The sequence below is a fragment of the Mustela putorius genome, unplaced genomic scaffold (assembly GCF_011764305.1).
Source record: "Mustela putorius furo isolate JIRA1106 unplaced genomic scaffold, ASM1176430v1.1 tig00003854_pilon_pilon_pilon, whole genome shotgun sequence".
NCBI lineage: Eukaryota > Metazoa > Chordata > Mammalia > Carnivora > Mustelidae > Mustela > Mustela putorius.
In genome coordinates this window covers 7,742,933-7,754,150 of record NW_025422006.1, presented here as the reverse complement: position 1 = coordinate 7,754,150, position 11,218 = coordinate 7,742,933, and the positions used below count along the sequence as shown (strand labels likewise).

Sequence of the window (11,218 nt, the reverse complement as noted above, 5' to 3'; positions counted from 1 at the left end):
GTCCTCTAGTGTTCCTGCATTGGCTGTTCCCTCCCCCTGGAACACCCTTCCCTGACCCTCAGAAGTCCAGCCCAGCTCAAACCTCACCTCCTCAAAGAAGCCGTTCGTAACTGTCCTCTTTCTTCTTGGCACGACTCCCCAGTCCGTAATCCCGGCTAGAAAGCAGCTCTGGGAAGCTGCTCAGCCAAGTGCCGCCAGCTGAAGGGGAAGGCGCCTTGTTGCTTAAACTGGTTCGGGGACCTGCGGGGACCTGAGAGGCTGCCCACCGCTGCCCCGAGTGCTCGGAAGGGAAGGCCTGGCCACCTACGCCCATACAAATGTTGTACACGGAGCCCAGAGGTCCAAAGTACATGTTTTTATTCTCGGTTGGGCCTTCACCATCTCGAGTTTTGCAAGCACGAATACATGGAATCAGCAAGAGCCTCTCCCTAAACGTCTTTCCTTACCATTTGTCACTGAGCGATGTGGGGACGACCTAAAACGAAGCTTGACACGTGCAGAACACCAGGGTTAACTGTCCTGCTTCTGTGCCCGTGACCCCCTGGCCCAGCAGTGGAAGGCTGTGGGAGCCAGCAGCCCTGTCTTTGGGGGGTGGGGGGTGCTCGGGGAGCAGGGGGAGGAGGTGGGCAAAGACTCGTCAGCCCAGTTTCGGCCCACGTGACCTGGCAGACGCTGTAGGGAGCTGCCTCCGGGGCCTCCAGATCAGGCCTCCGAAAGCGAAATGGGCCTGGAAGAACCCGTTTGTCCACCCCTGAATGTTCTCAGTCAGCAGAGTGAGGAGCTGGACAGTGGGAACACCTGTCCTCCGGGGGGCCTGGCCCCCTTCTGCGGAGCGCCCAGAGGTCACGCCCCTTCCAGCAGGCGCTCCAAGGTCAGGGGGGGGGTCATTCCACCACCTTCCAGTCCATCTGCCGTCCTGCCCCCTCCCCGGCCAACGCCAGGGTGGAGGGGGTTGGGAGGCGCTGCGGGGGGCAGGGGGGACCCCACAGGTTCACAGGACGGTCTCCCTGATGACGCCGATGAGGCTGTGGGGCCGCTCGGCCTCTGCTCGCTGGAGCCTCCTCTCGGCTCGGGGCCTCCCCGCCGGGACGCAGGTGCTCAGGTCCCCGCAGCTCCGCAGGTGCAGGAAGCCAGGCCGTCTGGGCGGGGGCAGCGCGTGGGCCCCGGAAGTGCTGGGCTGCAGCGGGGCCATTATCTTGGGGACAGTAAGAGGGTGGAGAGGCGTTAGGCTGCACCCGAGGTGGCCCCCCGCCTGCCTCCTCGCCCACCCACGCCCTGCCTAGCGTCATTGCTTTGGGAAAGAAGTAGGGAGTTTTCCCAAAGTGGAACACGCTAGAAGTTCCAGAGGTAATTTCCACAGATGGCCTCTTTCCTAACGTTCCTAAAATGTTTCCCAAATTTTCTATTGTTTCAGCTGCCGACCTGCCTCACGTCACTCCCCTGATTCGCCCGTGGCAGATTCTTGCTTTATCTGTCACAGTCTTCTCGCCATTTTTACCCAGTTTCCCTGGGGTCCGAGACAGGGGTTGTGCCAGGCCCTGCCCACTTCTCGAGGGGAGGAGAGGGGGCTGGTACCCCGGATCCCGCCTCCCCCGTAGCCACTGTGACAGGCAGGGCTGGAACCTCTGTATTTCTAACAAGAACGCAGGTGCTCCCAATGTTCTAGAAAGGTTGATAACCACCTGTCTGGCATTCTGGCCAGCTAATGAGTTTATAAAATGTCACCCCAAACCGGTGATGCCGCCAACTCATCTGCTAACCCTTCGATAACAAAACGTAACAAACAACATAACACTGTGGCCAGTTTATTTGTAAAAAAAAAAAAAACAAAAAACGCTTAAGAATGGTTCGAAGCTAGATCTATTTTACAATGTAGCATACATGTAACTTGAAATATGTAATATTATCACTTACTTTGTAAAATGGCAACCATATGGGAAACCCCTCGTCCAGCTGGGACTGAGGAAGTATGTACAATTTCCAGAATTTGCACAGTCATGCTATAAGACCTATAATATGGTTAGCACCTTGAGAAAAATCCCAGGTGTTTCGTGGCCACCTAACATCACAGAAAAACCACTAGGCTGAAGTTTTGTTTAGCTTGTACCTGTCTGAGATTTTGATGTCCTTGGGAGGTTAATCTCTCCAAAAGATGGGACATTAAATTTTGCTGACACACTGTCCCTATATGTGTCTTCAAAGCCCTGTCCTTGTTTCCTGGTCCAAAATAAAATTCCAACATTCATAGATGTCCATCGCTGTGACATGTAAGTTAGGGCAAGAGGCTTTGGTAGGGATAAACATCAAGATGGATCTAAAACCCATTCCAGTCCTACTAGGAAAAGTGAACATGTACAAAGCGGGGTCGAGTGGGGAATAAAAGCTCTCCTTCTGCTTGTCCCTCCCTCTTTCTGTCTGGGGCTGGTGTGGCACCAGGAAGCCTCGCCGCTGGGGCTCCTGGGAGGTCGCAGCTGATGGCCCAGGGTCCATTGCAACAATCCCAGCACCTGAAATTCTATCCAGACTCGCCACAAAGACCCAGCAAACATCTGTAGTGAGAGCGTGTGGTGAGTTGTAAGTACTCATTCATTTTCCCCAAAGCTACTTTCCAGGGCAGACGGAGCAGAAGATGCAGACTGACGGCTCGGCAGACGCTCTGACTCTCACCTCACTAGAGCTTGGCAGCCGTGGACAAGGGACTCCAAATACGTGCTCTGTGCGTTGGGCTGACAGGGCCAGGCGGAGGGGAGGAAGCAGGGAATGACTTCTGGCACAGACCAGGGTTAGGAGGAGGTACATGTCTCCCCTACACGGATACCAACTATGGCGTGACCCAAGACCACTGGCATCATGACCGCTGTTTGAAAGCGGACAGGAAGAGGGTCTGAGGTTCATGTACGTCTTCATGAGAGTAATCAGACTGCTCTCCCAGGTCCCCTGAGGGGCTGGGAGAGAAACTTCTGGCTTCTGGCTTCTGTCAGCAGACGCCAGCACGTCTGCCTTAACTCGCCTCGGACCCCGCAGCCCAGTGTACGGGTTCCTGCACCCAGACACGGCCAGGAAACACTTTCGAGCCGCTGTGCTCTGAGGTCACAACAGCCACCCCACAGTCAAGGGGCAATGAAGCAAACGGCTTGATCCCAGGATGCTGGGATTATGACCAGAGCTGAAATCAAGAGTCGGTCGCTTCGCTGACTGAGCCACCCAGGCGCCCCCGGGAACGGTTTCTTAAAGGGTTTTTCTCAGGGTCCTGGGATCAAGCCCAGGGGCTCCCTGCTCAGCAGGGAGTCTGCTTCTCCCTCTCCCTCTGCCCTTCCGTCTGCTTGTGCTCTCTCCCTCACTCTCTCTCTCTCTTCCTAATAAATAAATAAAATCTTTTTAAAAAATAAATAAATATAAATGAGAAAACTGATGACCAAAAGGATTATGTTACACGCCTGATTTTATCTTTCCCCTGGGTGACTTCAGGTGAAGGAATTGTGCTTTTTCATCTATAATCTATGGAGAAAAGATAATTTATTCCTTTAAGTCCTATCGATCTAGGTGTCTTGCCATCATTTCATGGGGATCTGAAAATTCATGTCTGTCCATCATTGCCAGACAGGACACCCTGTCAAGGGAAACCCGACTTGGCAAACAGAGTGCTGATGGGGCCCTACGCGGCCCAGACCCCTTTTGTTCCCGAGCGACACCGCTTTCTTATCCCAGGCCTGTTCCACATTCCAGGAAACTGGTTTCTCTCTCTGGGCCTGGAAGCTTCTGGAAAAGTCATCAGGCCTGAAAAGAAATGCTCCGGGTTCCTCTCTCTCCTTCCCCAGACCTCCTCCCCCCAATTTCCTTGATACCCTGACCTTGAACTTAGGGCGCCCTGGACAGGAAATCGGAGAAGCTGTTGCAGCTGCTAGGAAACAAGCTCCCGGACTCCGGCGGAGGTCAGTAATAACACTACCTGCTCCAGGAAGCTGGCGCTCGTGATGGCCTCCTCCATGTGCTCCTCGTCGGACTTGAGGACGGATTTAATGTTCTCCACCAGCTCGTGGATGTCGGGGGTCATACTGCAGGACGACTGCTCCAGGAACCTCGCCACCAGGAGCTTGGTGTCCATGTAGGACTTGTAATCTATCAGGGACCGGGGCCGGCATCGCGCAGCTCTGCACCGCAGACCTCGCCTCATGGTCACCGCGGCCAGGTCCGGTCTGCCCTCGGTCTGCGTCGCGGCTTCGCAGCTGAGCACGGGGGCAGCTGTGGGCGGAGACAAACAATACGCGCCCGTTGGCCTCACCCCTGTGAGCTCGCGCCCGACTCGAGGCAGCACGGGCCACAGCAGGGGCCACAGCACGGGCCACTAAACTCGGCGTGGAAAGCATGTTGCAAACACCAGTGACCATGCACAACTTGCTTTTCATCTTGCAGAAAGAAAAGGGGGGAAACAAAAAAAAAAAAAAAAAAAAAAAATGACATAAGCTCATTCCCTGAAGGTCCAACAGGATGCGTCCCCAGAACATTTCATGGTGCCACAGAGAACACAATCACCACGGGAGCGACAGATGACAGGGGAGGGCATCCAGAATGGAGCAACCGTGCTGGGGGGTGATGACCAATGTGGGGAGGTGGGCGGACGAGCAGAGGAAAGACGGGTGACCTGATGAGAAGAGGCTCCAAGGGAAGAGGAGGCAGGAAGGAGCCTCTTGGGAGAGGCTGAGGAGAGACGAGACTGTGAGAAGCGAGTGTTCCGCTCCCTCTGACTGTACCTTTGTCCTAAACATCCTCAGGGCATGGTGCTGACTTATCCACGCTCACACCGGGGCTGGGAGGCAGCTCTAGGGCTGACTATTCACAGAAAGAAAAATCTAGGTGCAGGGAAATCAACCCGTCATTCCAGAAGTCAGCAGCGGCCTCGGAAATTCACCGCCAGGGGCTCTAATGTCCACAACGACCTACATCAGGAGGTTTAAGGACCAGCAGAACGTTGACTGTGCCATCGGGTGGGCAAAGGGGAAGGCAGGCCCAGTCTCCACATGTTCATAAGCCAGCCAGCAGCCTTCAGTGTACAGAACCCTGGAGGTTTCGGTCTGGGAAGACCTGACAAGCAGGAGTTTGATATTCAAGGGAGAGAGGAAGTGGGGGGTAGGAAGGTAGGTAGAGGAAGGGGAGCACTTCTTTTCCTCTGGAGAAACAGAGGCGCTCTAAACCGGGGTTAGCGGCCATCCTCCAGCCTGCCACGTGCATGTCCCAGAGAGCCGGAGTTTTCCAGGAACACTCCCTGTGGACACTCCTGTGTGAGGACAGTCAGGGACTATACTCCGTCACGGGAAGGCAATCCGGTCCTTCTACAGCTGAGGACTCCAGCAGGTAAACACGTGTCTCCTTCTCCTGCAGCACCCCAGATCTGGAAGGACCTCACTAAGCTGTGCAGAGAGCCAAGCTCCTGTTGAAGCAGGCATGTGGCCCGCTCGAGCCCTCAGCTTGCCAGGTCGGGTAGAGACCTGCCGTGAAACGGGCCTGGGGAGCTGAGGGGCCGGGTTGCTGGCCTGTGGGTTTGCAGAGGTGCTCAGTCCTAGGCGGCAGGACTCCTCCCGCTCAGAAGACAGGAGTGTTCTCTCTGGCTCCCCGCACGGTCAGTCCAGAGCTGCAGCGAACAACACAAGCCGTCAGAGGGACAAAACCAAGACTGCAAGGGTGCGACATGCGGCCCCAGAGAGAGCAAAGAGAGCATGCAAAGTCGTATTTGCACAGAGCAGGGCAGAGGCACTTGTTAGAGGAGGTCACCGGAAGAAGCCTGTGCTGGCGGGATTCAAGGTCTTCATTTTCTCCCTTTCTTTCCTTCATTTTACTTTTACAGTTTTCCGCAATGAAGAGCTATTTAGAGATGTTCAGGTATCCCACATTCAGAGAAAGCACTCAGGGTTATTTTAAGTCTTTAAGATTTTTTAAATTTAAAATTATTCAAACGACATCTAACAGACTCCACACAGAAAGGGAGAGAATGCGAGTGTGACTTTCACTCTAGCTAAACTTCTTAAAACAGGTCAGATTTAAATAACTCAACAACCTATACACAGTTGAAAAAAAAAAACATAACTTAGGTCATAAGAGAGGGGGTAAAAAAAATACACGCCTTTAACTTTTTCCTTGAGAACACTTATTTCCATAGGACCGCAAGCACCCAGAAGTCAGAACATTTGCCTTTTCTTCATGTTGTACCTAGAACACTTCTGTGTGCAACTAAATGCTTTTGATGACAATAAAAAGAAAAAACTCTACCAGCCTTCAACAATGGGACTGGTGAATATTCCTAATGTGCATGGAGAATATCTTATTTTCCCAAGACCTCTTAACCTCTCTCGAGACATCTCTCAAGCTGCAGGGTAGTGGGCGGCCAGAGCCACCCACTTTCGATGGGCACTTTTGGGCCAACACGCACAGCGCTGAGCAAGGAGCTTGGGGAGGGACATACCTCTCTCTGCGGAATGATGGAGCACAGGGTCGCTCCTTGATCTCGTCCTCAGGGCTGGGAAGACTGTCCGGCTTCTCGTGGGAGGCAGCTGGTTTGCATCGGGAGTTGAGATGGATGTGCTTTCTTCTCCAGGTGTGTTAGGAATGTCCTCACCTGATTTTTTTTTTTTTTTTTTTAAGAAGAGAAACATAAATTTTTTCACCATTTGCTGCCTTCACAAGGTTGGGCAGGAAGCTGTGAGCCCGAACATTCAGGGGCAAGAGGACACAGTTAACCACATTTGCTTGGGCTGTTGGCCAGGTGAGTTTTTATTTCCCAGCATTGTGGGAAATGCTGCCTCTCCAAACCACCCCTCCACACCTAAAACAAGCCAACAAAAAATTGTAAGTCCACAAGTAAAGTCAAGAAGCCCTGCCAAAATGTCAGGTGTTTTGTGGGTTGTTGGTTTTTGTTTTTTTTTGTTTTTTTTTTCCTGCAAAAGGCTTAGAATCTTCTCCAGGGAACCCTCCTGGTGTGGTGCCAGAAAGCTCCTCGCCACTTTCCAGTTTCTGGCAATGCAAGGTGAGCCTGGGCAGGGTGGGAGGAACACTTGCCCGGGTCAGGGGACTTCCAGGGCTGCAGACCATGAAGGCAGGCTGTGAAGGCGTCTGCACAGCCCAGGGTGCAGGCGGGGATGTGAAAGGCATGGCGGCCAAGGCAAAGAGCCTGTGACCACCCTGTGGATGGGGAGAACCATTCAAGAAATGGATGACTTCTGCTTAGGACAAGCACATCAGAGCCTTGGTGAGCCTGACTGTGGTCTGGGCAACTTTCTTAAGAAATGGGAGAATCACAACCGTCCTTACGGAAGAGAGCACTGCTGCCTTTGTCTAAGACGGAAGGTGAACAGAAGAGAAACTCATTCCAAACAGTGCTGCTGAAAAATCACCCCCACCGAAACTAGCTAGAGAGAGTCGATCCATTATTTTTCACCCCTGCCATTTCGTGCTGGTGCACAGCTCTCTGGGCCATTTAAAAACCTCTCCAAAGATAGAGAGTTGCAATCATGCTCCCTTAAATGACAAGGATAGCTGTAAACTGACTCTTGTCTTTTGAGGCAGGACGGAAAATCAGCATTCACTAGGCATGAAGGCGGCATGACCCAGACCCGAGGTTATAAATGACAGCACAGTCTCATAGCAAATCATCCTGCCATAGACAAAACTCATTTTTCCTTTTAGAAGAGCCCTTCCTATTTTAACAGGAGGAAGAAATCTTAGGTGGGAAAACACGGGAATGCCAAATTAAACTCTCTAATCCATTTCACAGGTCCCTGAGACAAGTCTGGGGACTCATCGAAGATTCTGAGCCTATCTTTATTTCTGTTCACACAGTATCTCCTACTCACCAATTGTTGACAGTATTTTTAAAACTGGAAAGAAGGATGCAATTTTTTTTAAGATCTTAAAAATTTACTTATTTGAGAGAGCGTGAGTGGGGGAGGGGCAGAGGGAGAGAGATGAGCAGACTCCCCACTCGGCAAGGAGCCCGATTTGGGGCTGGATGGGACACTGAGATCATGACCTGAGCTAAAGGCAGACACTTAACCCACTGAGCCATCCAGGCACCCAAAGAAGGATGTAATTTGAACCAGTGGCTTCAAGATATCTGACCTCCAACAAAATATATAGGTCATTATTATTTTGTTTTCAGTGAGTGTGATTGTATTTAAATTATTCCATAATAAGACTGATGAAAACACATGAAGGGGAAAAAAAACCCTCAAGGCCTTAGGGTTTTACTATTAGCAAATCACCTCAGGGCAGGTGCAGTTTTAGGCAAGTTTGAGACTCTAAATTTTTGCTTTCTCTTGTCTCGTAGGAATTTCTTCTCATTTCCTGTGATACTTATTGTATATTCTGCAGAATATTTGATGACTTGTTACAGGAGTTTTTTAAAAAAGTTTTTCACCAGTTTATTTATTTTTGCATTTTTAAAAAACTATTAACATATAATGTATTATTTGTTTCAGGGGTACAGATCTGTGATCCACCAGTCCTACACAACACACAGCACTCACCATAGCACGTGCCCTCCCCAGTGTCCGTCCCGCAGACACCCTCCCCTCCAGCAACCCTCAGTGTGTTTCCCGAGATTAAGACTCTCCTATGGTTTGTCTCCCTCTGTGGTTTCATCCTGATTCATTTTCTCCCCTCTTCCCCTGTGATCCTCTGTCCTGTTTCTCAAATTCCACATAAAATATATTGGTCATTGGGGTGCCTGGGTAGCTCAGTGGGTTAAAGCCTCTGCCTTTGGCTCAGGTCATGATCTCAGGGTCCTGGGATCGAGCCCCACATCGGGCTCGCTGCTCAACAGGGAGCCTGCTTCCCCACCCCCACCCCCCAGCAGCCAACATGCCTCTCTGCCTACTTGTGATCTGTCTATCAAATAAATAAATAAAATTAAAAAAAAATATATATATATATAGGTCATTGTTTCATGATGTGTTACTCTAAGGAATCCTGCGTTTGGGCAGGAATCGTGTATTTATTACCTTGAGTCAGTGGCATGCAGATCGGTTCCAAGGGGCTTGCGGCACCTTCCGATCCTCCTGGCACGTGGATTGAAGACCCCTACATCACAGGAGAAAAGGGCTATCTGTGGGTATTCAGCTCATCTCCCACCTGGACTCTGCTGGACTTAAAACCACATTCAGGACCCGTGTCCCAGGGTTCTCCACGTGCCGGGCTGTGCTTCCCACCAGCGGTCAGCACATGGACTGTACCTGCTCCTGGTCCATCTGGCTCACCACAGCTTCGTATGGAGGCGGGGGGTCCAGGGGACAGAACACTTCCACACCTTTGATTCGTGCTCCGTAGATATGGGGGAGGGGGATGACATCAGGACCGACCATCCTAGGGAAAGCATCTTGGCATCAGGAAGCAGGTCTACAGACCGCGGGTCTGACGGTGCTTGCTTCTGCGTGATGACGGCCTTTGCCTCGGGACGGCTCTCGGCAGACCGAGCAGAAGACCCCTGACCCCTCACCCCTGCATGACCGTCTCCTGGCCCAGAATCGGGGGGAATAATCTCAGCTGAGGGAAAGTCCAGAGTTTCTTAAGCAAGTGACGACCTATAAAATGCAATGTCATCGTTGCTTTTAAAGCCACTAGCCAGAAAGCAAGCAATAATCCACAGACAAAGCAGATGGGTGGTGGCTGGGGGAAGGGGAATGGGGGGGTGACTGCTGAGTGGGTACGGGTCTCTCTGGAGGGGATGAACACGCTGCGGAGGCAGATGGGGGCGGGGTTACATAATACCATGATTGTACCAGATGCCACTTAACAGTAGACTTCCAGACGGTTCCACTCATGCTATGTGAACTTCACCTCGATGGAAGGAAAAACAAAACTAGGGACTCAGGGCAACACGATTATTTCTTACATTAGTACAAGATTTCTTGCCTGGGTTTACCTAGGGCCTGGATTTACCTGGGTCTGATTCATGGTAAAAACTCCCTATTTGTTAATAAATATTTCAAGGGCTGAATTACTTTTTCTCCAGGAAAGTGAACGACATCACAGCTCAGAGACAAAGCAGGATGAAGGAGAGTGACCCTTCCTAACTGTAGTCAGTCAAGCAAACATTGGTTGAGCACCGGCTTCAAGCCAGGCACGGGGGCTTTTGTCCTGTGAGTGAGAGGCCCTCCATAGCAAATAACTAAATAAACCTCAAGATATTCTGCCTGTGTTCCTAGAAAGCTAAACACACACACACACACACACCCCACACAGCCTAGATAATAAAGAGCCTCAATTATGAAACAGCGATTTAAAATACACAGAAACTTGTTGCTTTTGGCCACACTTCCAGTTATAAAATAAGTCAGTCCCAGGGGATGTAAGAGACAGCACGGTGACCACAGTTGATAATACCGTATTCCCTACTTGAAAGTTGCTAAGATAGTAAACCCTCAAAGTTTTGGTCACAAGAAAAACAATCCCACAACGATGTGCGGGGACGGATGCTCACCAGACTGACGGGGGCCATCGCTCCACAATATGCACTAATATGGAATCATTAGGCTGTACCCCTGAAGCTAGTAGAATGTTCTAGGTCAGTTTTATATCCCATTTTAAAAAGGTACAAGGAAAACCAGAAAACCTGTGCTCAGGCCATGGAGCATTGGAAAATGAAAAGAAAGGGTAATAGCAGAAGTTTCGTGTCCGTTCTCGAACGATGAAAATGGTCACGAGCTGAAGGAGACGGGCGAAACGGCCCCGGCCCGCTGCACATTCAGAAAGGCACTCTGACGAACTGTGGCTGTTTCGTTTTATCCCTGAGCCCATTTATAAAAATGCCACTGGTGGAGGAAAACAAGTTGAAAAAGATGTGATGTTCTTTTTTCCTTGCAATAAAACTCAGTGAGCCCTGGGGACTCCTTCCGTCCTCTCCAGAGAGCCAGGCTTCCGTCCTGAATTAGCAGGACCCCATGAGCCATCTTTCCAGTGCTCACAAATCCCCTGGCTTCCCCCCTTGAGCCAGTTCCCCACCTTTCCCCGCTGCTGTGTCCTCCCCAGGAACACCCCCAGCTGTGTCTGCTGCTCTGTCAGCTCTGGTGGTCTTTGATATTCCCCACCCAATGGCTATGTTCTCAGAGAAGAGAGGGTTTGCTTGGGACCAGGAGGTCAGAGGAACAGACTTCCGTTTTAGATCCTAAATGAGCATGGAATCCCTGTAAGAAGCGGGGGCAGGGGACACATTTTCTTTAAATCGACCCCA

The 11,218-nt window shown here is 51.2% G+C and overlaps 1 protein-coding gene across 2 annotated transcripts in view; it reads right to left on the bottom strand.

Moving 5' to 3' along the window:
* Positions 1-340: 340 nt before the first annotated feature.
* Positions 341-11,218, bottom strand: part of FAM189A2 (family with sequence similarity 189 member A2) — a 63,822-nt gene continuing 52,944 nt past the window's right edge. For both annotated transcript variants that reach the window (XM_004769238.3, XM_013044153.2), the window contains 5 exons: positions 9,222-9,351; positions 8,991-9,069; positions 6,458-6,610; positions 3,950-4,242; positions 341-1,195 (listed from right to left, as the gene is read on the bottom strand). In XM_004769238.3, the coding sequence (XP_004769295.3) occupies positions 992-1,195; positions 3,950-4,242; positions 6,458-6,610; positions 8,991-9,069; positions 9,222-9,351 (859 nt within the window). In that variant the 3' untranslated portion in view covers positions 341-991. The remainder of the gene's footprint in view (positions 1,196-3,949; positions 4,243-6,457; positions 6,611-8,990; positions 9,070-9,221; positions 9,352-11,218) is intronic.